This window comes from Leptodactylus fuscus, chromosome 1, assembly GCF_031893055.1.
Source record: "Leptodactylus fuscus isolate aLepFus1 chromosome 1, aLepFus1.hap2, whole genome shotgun sequence".
In the NCBI taxonomy this organism is placed as follows: domain Eukaryota; kingdom Metazoa; phylum Chordata; class Amphibia; order Anura; family Leptodactylidae; genus Leptodactylus; species Leptodactylus fuscus.
In genome coordinates, this window is record NC_134265.1 from 55960238 (window position 1) to 55974298 (window position 14061).

The following is a 14061-nucleotide window of genomic DNA, read 5'->3' on the forward strand; positions in this document are numbered from 1 at the left end:
ATTTAATTTTTTCATGTTACTAATTATATCTTCTAAAAAAAAATACAATACGGTGCAATTTTCACTCTGTCCACTAAACCTAATAACATCTTTAAACGTGCTAATTATATAAAGGTGTTCATTGCAGCAGTCACCTCATTTACATCACAAACCAGATATACCAGTCCACACCTTACAGATAACACTGATAGTGACCCATCACTACTATTATATATACTATTAACAATAGATAATGCCACAGCTTATCTACTCCCCTCCCTTGCACAGGGTATTTCTCGAAAACTCTTCCATAGACCTCAGTCAGTGTACTTCAGACTATTGCCACCTATAGCCATATCACTAAATGCTGTTAACACAGCAATGGAGAAGCTCAGGCAAAATGGCGGCCCCCATAATCATGTACAGAAAATAGAATGAAAAAAAAAATCTACAATTACAAAAATAACAGATTAAAAAAATGATATATTTCATCTGGTTTTAATAAATAGGCGGTACATGCACCCTCCCCCAATCCATATGTAGTAAAAGAACATATATTAAGGGTTATCTTCTTGACACATCCCCTTTAATATAATGCTCAGTGTTGGTTATTACAAGTATTACAAGATTGTTTATTGTCTCATTTTAATTTCAGTTTATTGATAACATTAAATGCAAAGAAGAAATTGAGCTGGGAGAATATTACCTTTATAAGTAAGTAGTATTGTGTATTTTTCTTGATATTCTGATCTTGACCTTGCAAAGCTGCTGACAGTGCTAGGCAGGAGAGCTGACAGGCCCTGGAGAGCTCTTTATTACCTTGGTTTACTGTATTTTTTTCAGTTTTTCACAGACATGCTAGTACTGACTTTTAATCCAGAACAGCTGGTCCTGCAAATCTGAGAGCGGTCCATCACTCCGTAGCGCCCTCTGCATTGAGGTGCTCAATGGCACCTCCCCTCTGCTCTGAATGAAAGTTGGTTGAGTGCTATATGTTACATTGTGAAGAAAAGCAGACTTATAAAAAAAATTGTATAATAACACCTATCAAGCGGTGGATGCTAGAGAGGTCGGTGAAGATGCCTTGCACGCAGAATTGTGACAGTACAGTAGAAAGATTTCTTGGAGCTCCTAAGTGATCCCAATTATGTTTTCTATCAAGGTGCAATCCTTCAGCATTTCAGTCGTGGGGTAAATGGAATACAATTGGATATGCATGCAATATTCATGGCACTTAAATAGTGCAAGCTAATTCCTCGCCGAGATTTATTCATCATCCTGATTAATGTGCATTGCAGCTCGGTGCTGGTACCGATGGCATTTCCCATCAGCCTTGATATTCTGCCAAATAACAGTGCAGTATATGAGGCAGGCCATTGCTCTGCAAGTTGTTAGAAATGGTTGTAGCTTCCAAATGAGTATACATAGGATCCCCGCAACATCCACTGGGTACTGTTGTGTAGGTTTAGAGCTTTTCCCATAAGTCTGTTTTATTCAGATCTCCTGCACAGACATGCTTAAACACAACATGCTGCTAGAGAGGGCTTACTGCATTTTTATGGCCGCCTTTAGGGGCTTTGTTTTTACCACTCAGCATAAGCTCTGCGTAGGTGTCTGGTGTTTTGGCGGAGTAGGGACCCCATTGTTTATTAATGCTATTTGTCTCCTTAGGATAGGTCATCAATATTAGATCAAAGGGGGGGGGGTCCATCTGAGACCCCCACTGATCAGTCATTATTCATATAAGTAATGAATATCAGATTGGCATGGGTCCAACACCTTGGCCCCTCACCGATCAGATGCTCTCATCAGCTGCTATACAGAGAACAGAGCTGGCAGCAGATAGCTCTGTTATATGTGTAATGGCCGTGTTTAGTTTCTGCAGCTCTGCTTCTATTCCCTTCTGTAGGACTTGAGCGATCCGCTTTCAGCTCTGATCCCTTTACTATATTATTTTGGGGGCGATATTGAGGTTTCCTTCACTCATGACGGCAAGAACATTGATGGATATTATGCTATTACTTCTGCCATCATTGAGAGAAACCTTTATTTAAGTACAACCTCCAGCCATCCTATTATATGTCAGTGGGGTCCGTCGGTTGCCATTTGCAAGCCACAAATGATGGATCTTTCTTGCATTATAAACAGAAGCCATGATGCTAGTGTGAACAGAGCCTGACTTGTTTTATGATTTCTCAGATTTTGCTATGTGCTTCTGCTTACTCTTCGCAGGCTTATTGGGTTATCCTTGCGTTTATCCCAGCTGGCCGATGTATTGGCTTTTAGATTAGATTGACTATGTAGCTGTTGCCATGCAGCTTTCTGTAGTGCGCGCTATTAGGCAGGCCATTATTCATCCCATATTTGTGTCTGAACGCTTGTCATAAATCTTCCTGCCAAACAAAGCCTGAACTATTATTTTTGGAAAGTAGTTTGAGCCATTACAGGCCCAGCAGGGGGCTCTTGCTGTTCTTTTTAATCTGTAATATGGATTACTCTGCACATTTCCCAATCATTGTATAGCTGACTGTAAGTAACAGAACATAGTTATATGTGCAGACTATGTTATGTCCATTCAGTAGAGGGATTTTACAACTAAAAATAATGGGACTTCATTTTAAGGTGCGCATGGTCACTGACTTCACGGGAGCTTCTTCCAGTAGGTGGCACTAGTGAGATGGTTCTCTTTCACTTGGAGGAAACAGGATGCACTCCCCCCCCCCCCTTCCCGTATAGGCAATAAGTCAGTGACTCCTTAAAAGGAGCCTGTCTGGTGTAAATGCTTCCTAAACTAATATAGTGCTCCGACCACAGACCAATAAATCAATGCCTAGTGGTCATCATGGTGGCTCAGTGGTTAGCATTGTTGCCATGCCTTCCTGGGTTCTAATCCAGCCAAGGATTTTTAAGGAGTTTGTATGTTCTCCCCGTGTTTATGTGGGTTTCCCCCGGGTACTCCAGTTTCCTCCCACAATCCAAAGACACACTAATAGGGGATTTAGATTGTGAACTCTATAAGGGACAGTGTTGACAAAATCTGCAAATCGCTGTGGAATATGTTAGCGCTATATAAGTAAGCTAAATAAATAAAGTGCATTGATGGGGACTGATTTACCTACACAGTCACAAGTTGTGTATTCTTGTGTGTTGGCCCCTACCCCACTATTGGTTTTGGAGGCATATTGAATCTGGTAGACAGGCATCTTTGGAAACTTGAAGGCGAGACGTGCTACAAGGCACTGTCATTAGTCTGATTCTGATTTTCCTGCTAACCGGCTCCCTTTAAAGAGGAACGCCCCTCTGACAGTACCAGGCAGTACACGTGGACTGTCATGGGGGTGTTCTTTGACACTTAGCAATGATGCTGAGCTGTGAGGCCAGCCCCTCCTGACAATCCAGAGATATGGGTGCCAAAACTAACTGCGCCTATATCTGTAAAGAGGGCGCATACTGGCACAGCTAACAGGGCTCTGAATTCAGTGCACTGCCAGCTTTCCAACACTATATAACATCACTAATGTTGGAGGACATGAATGGTCCTCTTTTAGGACTGCCAGTACTTCCCCCATAGAAATGTAAAGATTGATTTCTACACAAGAAGATTGGCCTGACATATCAGATTTCTCTATGTCAATTACATATCCGACTGACATGTTTCAGCCAGCAGTATTGCGGTCAGTATTTTCCATCAGTATTTGGCGGTTGGCCATACACATTAGATGGCCATCTGATGATGGGATTGTTCTTACAAATGGGATTGATCACACCACCAACATTAACTAAACTGCCTGATCAGGCATAAGGAACGTGAGCCTGTGCAGGTTGGGGATCGGCTACTAGTGGCCATTCCTGACACACTCTGGTATATCAGCATGGCTTATCTGTTTTTGGCAGATGAATTCTTCTTGTCACCCACAAACTGCCTTTATCAGTATCCGCATGTCACGCAGCTGTCTGACATGGAAATAGCCATTCGGACATTAAATGCATATATGTATATGTTTCATTCCTGGATTTGTCTGACAAATGATGGAAAATATTGATTGAAGTCCTGTCTGCATGAGGCCTTACATGAATGTGAATGAGCTGGTTTTGCCTCATCCGTCATGGCCAACATTGACTTTGATGAGGAAAAGATGCGAGATTGAAAACCTCCTGTAAAATCAATGCATGCTGTTTTACATTGGGTACAGAGTTGTGGCTTTCCCTAAAGCAGTTATAGGAACAGAACTGTCTCTTTAACAAACATGCTATTACAGTGTTTTGTAGATAGTTCTGTTACTTATATACAGTAGCTCCAACATATTCCACAGCGCTGTACAAAGATTGTCATCTCTCGCCTTGGTTCTTGATCCTAATGAGGTTCTCATTGTAATTCATTTTAGATACAAACCCACATACACACACCGACACGTATATTATATACACGGACCCATTATAGTGAATGAAGTCTGTCTCGATACATTATCAGTCATAAGACGGATCTGTTCTTATTTATTCCATTATTCAGTTACTTTGACAAACTAGGAGAATGGATCAAATGATGCGAATGTGAACACCCCCTTAGTGCTGGTGTTTTACCAGTAACATGACCGTGTTGGTTGTCTGTATCTTCTTGCCAATTGCACATATTGTGTACCTGGACTGTCTTTGACACTGTATGTGGAATACAGTTTCATGTTACAATGATCTTTCTGTATCTATTATATGTCGAATATATTGTAACCCTAGGCCATTGGTACTTGAAGGACACTGTATATTCTTGGAGTATCCAGACAAAGTCCATGCCAAGCCGGGAGAACACACAAACTCTAGGCAGATGTTGGTCCAGTTTATACTCTGGGCCAGCGTTACTAACTAGTAGTGTTACCACTGAGCCGGTATCTTGTGTCCTTGGTAGGATATTTTTTTCTGAAGTAGAACAGTTACAATTTATCTGCACAAAACTTTGTTCCTTTTTCCAGTTTTCTGCTGTCCATGCCACTTTTCTTAGCTCCTAACTGGTGTAGACCTCTTAATTTGGCCTATTAGGCATATTTCACTCCAGTATTGAAGTTGACCTATGAAAACAGTCTAGATAAGTATTCCCCCATGTGCTGCAGCTCTCTATAGGTGGGGTGGACATGTAATAGGTGACTGCGTGGCCCCGACTACAATCCCATCAGCTTCATGGCATTTACTCATCAGCCTCAGCTCTGTAGTCCCTCGTACTGCAGCTGCTATGTGTGCGGGGTATGGCTGCTGATGGTAATGTTACGTGTGCAGAACAATGTGCTCTTGTCATTTCCCGTATGCCATTGATTACATCTCCCCCTCCCATTCTTCTAATTCCCTTGCGGAGTTCGTTCTCCAATCTCCTCCATCACTTTTCCATGCCGTGCCTTGTTCTGCATGGCAACCCGTTTCTTATTTGCTGCAACCTTCAAGTGCACAGATGCGAGATTAGACGGGCATGTATATAAGGCTTGCAAATGCTATATTACAATTTAGCATATAAATGTATACCTCTATTATTTCCAGTCAGTGTTATATATTATGCCTATATATATAAACTTATATTGGCTCAGACTGGTCCACAAAGAAGCAGGTTAATCCTGCGGTGGGCCCCTAGCCTCCTACACAGAGTGCGAGCATTGCATGACTCAGAACGCACATTGTACAGATGGGCCGTGTACAACATCTAAACCAACCTATGTATCTGTATAAGAAACTGGGTAGATTATGTAATAAACTCACCAGTTTATTCTTAAAGGGATCCTATAATTTAAACTCAATTTTTTCTGCCTATCACATAGGAATAGCCTTAAGAAAGGCTATTCGTCTCCTACCTTTGGGTGTCTTCTCCGCGCCGCCGTTTGGTTGAAACCCGGTTTTCGTCGGTATGCAAATGAGTTCTCTCGCAGCACTGGGGACGGGCCCCAGCGCTCAAACAGCACAGGGGACGTCCCCAATGCTGCGAGAGAACTCTTCCAGCACCACCTCCATCTTCTTCAGGAACGGTGTCTTGACGCGTCTTCTTCCGGGGGTTGGCTTCAAACTTCTAGGCCTAGGTCAAAGCCGACTGCGCATGCCCGCGGGCCCACAAGAACATGGATACTTTCAATACTGTGTAAGCGGCCATTTTCTTGTGGCTGGCGAGCATGCGTAGTCGGCTTTGTGGTAGGCCAGAGGCCTAGAAGTTTGAAGCCAACCCCTTGCAAGAAGACTCCTCAAGACTCCGATCCTGAAGAAGATTGAGGCAGCGCTGGAGAGTTCTCTTGCAGCACTGGGGACGCCCTCAGTGCTGTTTAAGCACTGGGGCCCACCCCCAGTGCTGCGAGAGAACTCATTTTGCATACCGTCGAAAAACGGGATTTTAACCAAACGGTGGCCCGGAGAAGACATCTAAAGGTAGGAAATGAATAGCCTTTCTTAAGGCTATTCCTACGTGATAGGCAGAAAAAATTGAGTTTAAATGATGGCATCCCAAGTGGCTGAGATGATATCTAGGGCAAGAGGCAGGTACCCTGCGTGGCAATGACATTGCAGTAGAGCCCCAGTCACCAATCCTTTTGAAGCCTATATGAATAGATTAGTAGACATCCAGGATTCCAAATTCTAGGTAATTGTTTATTATTTTAGTACGTGTAGGACAGGTAGATGTTAGAGGACCATAAAAATAAAATCCCAGCACTTTCTTTCTTTACAGCCTCCTTTCCTTATACCACAAAACGGAGAACTATTTAAAGGCATCTCTCTGTCCCAGAACCTCAGCCAGGTCCTTTGATAGGCTATAAGACAACTGACTAGAGCAGGAGGCTCCTTCCTGATGCCGCAGACTGGTGAACAAAAAGGACAGCCAGATTTCTTTTGTTTTTTTTTTTCTTTTATCCATTTTAGGGTTTAGTGTTAAATCAGTTGATGGATCATTGGAATTTTATAGTATTTGTGAATTAGGATATAATGGGGTCTATAGGGTCAGTGCACACTTGAGTTTTTTGGCGCTGATTTTGACTGTGAATCTGCCTCAAAATCAGCCTCCAAAATAAGCCTCCCAATAGAGTTCTACTGGGAGGCTTTTTTTGGAGGCTGATTTTGAGGCGGATTTAGCATCAAAATCAGCACCCAAAAACTCAGCGTGCACTAACCCTTAGCTTAGTACCTTCTACACTCACCGGCCACTTTATTAGGTACACCTGTCCAACTGCTCGTTAACACTTAATTTCTAATCAGCCAATCACATGGCGGCAACTCAGTGCATTTAGGCATGTAGACATGGTCAAGACAATCTCCTGCAGTTCAAACCGAGCATCAGTATGGGGAAGAAAGGTGATTTGAGTGCCTTTGAACGTGGCATGGTTGTTGGTGCCAGAAGGGCTGGTCTGAGTATTTCAGAAACTGCTGATCTACTGGGATTTTCACGCACAACCATCTCTAGGGTTTACAGAGAATGGTCCGAAAAAGAAAAAACATCCAGTGAGCGGCAGTTCTGTGGGCGGAAATGCGTTGTTGATGCCAGAGGTCAGAGGAGAATGGCCAGACTGGTTTGAGCTGATAGAAAGGCAACAGTGACTCAAATAGCCACCCGTTACAACCAAGGTAGCCAGAAGAGCATCTCTGAACGCACAGTACGTCGAACTTTGAGGCAGATGGGCTACAGCAGCAGAAGACCACAGCGGGTGCCACTCCTTTCAGCTAAGAACAGGAAACTGAGGCTACAATTTGCACAAGCTCATCGAAATTGGACAATTGAAGATTGGAAAAACGTTGCCTGGTCTGATGAGTCTCGATTTCTGCTGCGACATTCGGATGGTAGGGTCAGAATTTGGCGTCAACAACATGAAAGCATGGATCCATCCTGCCTTGTATCAACGGTTCAGGCTGGTGGTGGTGGTGTCATGGTGTGGGGAATATTTTCTTGACACTCTTTGGGCCCCTTGGTACCAATTGAGCATCGTTGCAACGCCAAAGCCTACCTGAGTATTGTTGCTGACCATGTCCATCCCTTTATGACCACAATGTACCCAACATCTGATGGCTACTTTCAGCAGGATAATGCGCCATGTCATAAAGCTGGAATCATCTCAGACTGGTTTCTTGAACATGACAATGAGTTCACTGTACTCCAATGGCCTCCACAGTCACCAGATCTCAATCCAATAGAGCATCTTTGGGATGTGGTGGAACGGGAGATTCGCATCATGGATGTGCAGCCGACAAATCTGCGGCAACTGTGTGATGCCATCATGTCAATATGGACCAAAATCTCTGAGGAATGCTTCCAGCACCTTGTTGAATCTATGCCACGAAGAATTGAGGCAGTTCTGAAGGCAAAAGGGGGTCCAACCCGTTACTAGCATGGTGTACCTAATAAAGTGGCCGGTGAGTGTATATAAGCTGTAATAGATGGGCAGATTTATTCAAAGCAGAGAAACTTATAAATGCAGATTGGCGCCTTGCGCAAAATGATTACAGCCTTTTTGTTTACATGGAAGGCTGATGAAGGGATCTCTAGTTAATTTCCCACTTTAATAGTGTTTTGTGATGAGCCCCGACACACTTTATTTTTTAATTAAATTTTAATTACGGTACTAAAAATGTAATTAAAGTTAAACTTAATTTTAGAAAAACAACAAAACAAAACCTAATAGCTTATTATCTGATTTTCTGTAAGACAGGATAAAACAAGTTCAATATATTTGATAATTTTTTAATCCCCATTGCTTTGTCTGTGTATTTCCTTTCTTTTGCGTTGTCTCCTCTATTTAATGTTGTGTAGACCAGCCGTCCATTATATAGCAGCACAATAGTGAGTACATTTCTGTAGGGTAACCTCACCCTGAATCTACACTCACCGGCCACTTTATTAGGTACACCATGCTAGTAACGGGTTGGACCCCCTTTTGCCTTCAGAACTGCCTCAATTCTTCGTGGCATAGATTCAACAAGGTGCTGGAAGCATTCCTCAGAGATTTTGTTCCATATTGACATGATGGCATCACACAGTTGCCGCAGATTTGTCGGCTGCACATCCATGATGCGAATCTCCCGTTCCACCACATCCCAAAGATGCTCTACTGGATTGAGATCTGGTGACTGTGGAGGCCATTGGAGTACAGTGAACTCATTGTCATGTTCAAGAAACCAGTCTGAGATGATTCCAGCTTTATGACATGGCGCATTATCCTGCTGAAAGTAGCCATCAGATGTTGGGTACATTGTGGTCATAAAGGGATGGACATGGTCAGCAACAATACTCAGGTAGGCTTTGGCGTTGCAACGATGCTCAATTGGTACCAAGGGGCCCAAAGAGTGCCAAGAAAATATTCCCCACACCATGACACCACCACCACCAGCCTGAACCGTTGATACAAGGCAGGATGGATCCATGCTTTCATGTTGTTGACGCCAAATTCTGACCCTACCATCCGAATGTCGCAGCAGAAATCGAGACTCATCAGACCAGGCAACGTTTTTCCAATCTTCAATTGTCCAATTTCGATGAGCTTGTGCAAATTGTAGCCTCAGTTTCCTGTTCTTAGCTGAAAGGAGTGGCACCCGGTGTGGTCTTCTGCTGCTGTAGCCCATCTGCCTCAAAGTTCGACGTACTGTGCGTTCAGAGATGCTCTTCTGGCTACCTTGGTTGTAACGGGTGGCTATTTGAGTTACTGTTGCCTTTCTATCAGCTCAAACCAGTCTGGCCATTCTCCTCTGACCTCTGGCATCAACAACGCATTTCCGCCCACAGAACTGCCGCTCACTGGATGTTTTTTCTTTTTCGGACCATTCTCTGTAAACCCTAGAGATGGTTGTGCGTGAAAATCCCAGTAGATCAGCAGTTTCTGAAATACTCAGACCAGCCCTTCTGGCACCAACAACCATGCCACGTTTAAAGGCACTCAAATCACCTTTCTTCCCCATACTGATGCTCGGTTTGAACTGCAGGAGATTGTCTTGACCATGTCTACATGCCTAAATGCACTGAGTTGCCGCCATGTGATTGGCTGATTAGAAATTAAGTGTTAACGAGCAGTTGGACAGGTGTACCTAATAAAGTGGCCGGTGAGTGTATACCACAATCCACCAGTCCTATTAGTCTCTTTTACTCTTTACTTGAATGCCAGGGGTCTGGGCCTTGAAAGTAAACAAGGACCACACAGATCCCCCCGTTATATTGTGCTATTCCTCACATAGTGACACATGAAGGCTGCGTAGTAGTTGGGTTGTATGGGAGTGACAGAGAGACAAAGCCGTCTGCTGGTGGCACAGAGCAAGCAGGCTGAGCTACAGGGCCGCACAATAACCTGGAGACAAAAGACCGCAGCGCCATAGTGCTCGCTCTGTAAACACTGGCGCCTTATCCACACCGTCAGTAACCGCACGTTTCTCCTAAAATGTCCTTTCCAGAATGTTATTTATATTTTTCCTGAGAAGTCTTTACGAAAAAAATTACAATCTATTTCTAATTCCATCAAACATATAAAATTGTACTTTTTACATTTATTGACCTGTTGGCTGACAAAAGGGTGACCTACATATAGACGGTATTCAGTACCAAATTTAATTGTATTGAAAAGTATTTTTGACTAGGCTTTTTTTTTTTTTTTAATGTGGCACTCCTCCCCTTTATTTTTTTTATTATCCAGATCACTATCTATGTATCTATCAATCAGAATACAAAATCCTTCAATTTTCACTCTGGCCACTAAACCTAATAAAAGACTGACACTTGCCAATTCTGACAGTTTTTATTGCAGCAATCACCTCATTAACATCGCAGACAAGACAGATAACACAACAATAAACATAATTTCTCTACAGATAACCCCTATAGTGACCTGTCGTTGCATCTGCTAGTGACAATAGATGATGTATTCCCCCTCCCTAAAATAAAATACTCTCCAATGGCTTCAGTGAGTCAGTTTCAGTCTGTCGCTGGCTAGGGCCATGACTATGTTGTAAAGCGTGTCACTAAAAGAGGAGAAGCTCAAACAAGATGGCAGCCTCCATAATCGTGTACATAAAATAGAATACTGAAACCCTTAAGTAGAAAATAAAAACAAAATTATAATACCGGTAATAATAAAATTGTAATACCGGTATATTTCACTATCCAGTTTTAATAAATAAATAAAAAATTGCAGATACATTGCATTAAAACGGAAAGTTTCAGGTGGAATAGAAAAATGTTATGTAATAGATCCAAACCGGGTAAATAAGCACATCTAGTAGTTGCCACCATACGGTACATAGACAGGTAATATAGACAGGTAATATTTCAATGGTGGGGGGGGGGGGCACTATAACAGTGCCTCCTCCATATATGTACTGTTTTTGCCTTCTGCTGTAATAGTACCCTCTCCCCACCCCCCAAGTATTAAATGTGGGTGAGCACTGTTATTGTAATAGTGACTTAAAGTGCAAAAAAGAGGTTTTTTGTTTTTAATGTCAGATCTATTAATGGGTTAATAAATGCACCCATATACCTTTTAGCCTTTTAACTTTAGAAGTGTTTTGACTCTTTGAGTGATTTCTGGGTGTCTCTGGGAGCTCCTGGTTTCTCTTGCACTTGTTTACATGCTTCAGCTTCCTGCTATGTAACGTCCACACTAGCTACCTCTCCCCTTACTCCCCCGTCTTCTGTTCTGCTCCCTGGTCCCAGCGGCACCATAGCGAAGGCTACAGGAGCAGAATAGACGACGCACACATCTTGTATGCAAGAACAGGTCCCAGGAGCTGCGTTAGTAACCAGGTAAGTGATCTCCTAGTGAAGACTACAAAGGTCCCCAATGACTGGGGCAGCCCGGATCCAAGTAATCTATTACCCAGTATTGGGCCGTGGCCTGGTCATTTGGGGACCTCTGAATTACATAAACTACCATAGCTACACTATGTGATCAAAAGTGTCCGGACACCTGGCTGAAAATGACTTACAAGTTGGTAATGCTGGAATTCGATATGGTGTTGGCCCCCCCTTAGCCTTGATGACAGCTTCCACTCTCGCAGGCATACGTTCAATCAGGTGCTGGAAGATTTCTTGGGGAATGGCAGCCCATTCTTCATGGAGTGCCGCACTGAGGAGAGGTATGGCCTGGTAGAGGCCTGGCACGAAGTCGGTGTTCCAAAACATCCCAAAGGTGTTTTATAGGATTCAAGTCAGGAGTCAGGCCAGTCCATTACAGAGATGTTATTGTCGTGTAACCACTCCGCCACAGGTCGTGCAGTATGAACAGGTGCTCGATCGTGTTGAAAGATGCAATCGCCATCCCCGAATTGCTCTTCAACAGTGGGAAGGAAGAAGGTGTTTAAAACATCAATGTAGGCCTGTGCTGTGATAGTGCCACGCAAAACAACAAGTGGTGCAAGTCCCCTCCATGAAAAACACGACCACACCATAACACCACCGCCTCCGAATTTTACTGTTAGCACTACACACGCTGGCAGATGACGTTCATCGGGCATTCGCCATACCCACACCCTGCCATCGGATCGCCACATTGAGTACCGTGATTTGTCACTCCACACAACGTTTTTCCACTGTTCAGTCCAATGTTTACGTTCCTTACACCAAGCGAGGCGTCGTTTGGCATTGACCTGTGTGATGTGTGGCACCCAATCACCTGACCACGTTCAAAGTCTGAGAGTTCCGCGGAGCGCCCCAGTCTGCTCTCTCAGAATGTCTACTGAGGTCTACTGATTAGGTGCATTGTGCGGTGGCAGCACAATGCACCTAATATGAAAAACGTATGTTTTTGGGGGTGTTTGGATACTTTTGATCACATAGTGTATATCTGCTCATGCTGGGTGACAAGTGTGATGCATCTTTTGCCTGTATTTATGCTAGCTATGGGTTGGCTTAGTGTGTTTTATTTTTGTGTTTTTTGGTATATTTCACGCTAAGCTTTGCCCCTTTTCTGCCAAGCTGCACCAAAACACACTGAATGTGGTGCAAGGCAAGTATAAGGACATTGAGACAATTCTGGTATGTACTGTGGGTCTTAACAATATCACTGTCACCCCATGTGGTCCCTGAGTGACATGGCCTATCTGTCAGCAGTAATTGGTTATAAATCTAATCCCAGTACCTTGCAGAGGTGATGCTATAGTTTCCAAATATGTCTCTTATTCAGCTTTGGAGCCCTATTTTATGTAAATTTCTGTTTTAATTTCATGTAAATTAAGAGAATAGTGCTTTGGGGGTAGCCTTAGTTTGCCTGGGTTTTCGTCTTCGCTCAATGATTTACATGAAAATTGTTCACCATAGCTGAATAATAGGAACATATATGGAAATTGTTGAATCTCCTCTACAATGTACTAAGATTAGGTTTATAATTAATCAATTTACTGCTGACAGACTCCCTTGCAAGATTCTGGCCACTCTCCTGACATGTCTGTTTTGATAAATACTTGTGGTCGCCATGAAATGCCAATTTTGGAGCAAGTGTGCTTATAACATTATGGTGTGTTGTTCCTCTGTTACTCCTCCTAGAAATGTATACTTTTTAATAACTTGTTACTTGTAAAATGGGATGAGCTGCTACACTGTCAGCTCTGATTGGACAATGTGAGATTGTGCGGGAACCCCCCCCCCCCTCCCAAACTGGTAATATACCCAATTTATTCATGAATTTCTAGGAAGGATAACAGAGGAACAGCACAACATAGAGTAATAAGAAATACTGTAGTATTGTTAGATTAGATGTAGAATACCCAATGTACTAAAACGGACGTGTCTAGGGAAGTGACAGCTCCCCTATAAAAGCATTTTGACCCCTGTATCCCGCTCCGTCTCCGGGTTAGACTTCTTTGTGCTTCATTAAACTGCAGCAATTTCCGAGGCTGTCGCTTGGCAGAATTTCACACTTGTGTTTCCAGACGTGCCGAGGCAGCCGATACGAAGAGAAACTGAATTACTTTTCACTTTAGTCTGGAATTGGGGGCAGGGGTTATATGTGACGGGTATACCAGGAGTAGAATATTCCGTATAATGAATATAGTATTGGTACTAATACTCTGACTTTCATCCATTATTTCATCTATAATGTATACGTGTCAAGCCGGGATCAAACAGCTGACATTCAGTAGCCGGGCCTTCCGGCCTCC

The 14061-nt window shown here is 43.1% G+C and overlaps 1 protein-coding gene across 1 annotated transcript in view; it reads left to right on the top strand.

Moving 5' to 3' along the window:
* Positions 1 to 14061, top strand: part of MRPS27 (mitochondrial ribosomal protein S27) — a 58199-nt gene that overhangs the window by 11528 nt on the left and 32610 nt on the right. The window contains exon 4 of the mRNA XM_075270744.1: positions 635 to 693. Coding sequence (XP_075126845.1) covers positions 635 to 693 — 59 coding nt within the window. The remainder of the gene's footprint in view (positions 1 to 634; positions 694 to 14061) is intronic.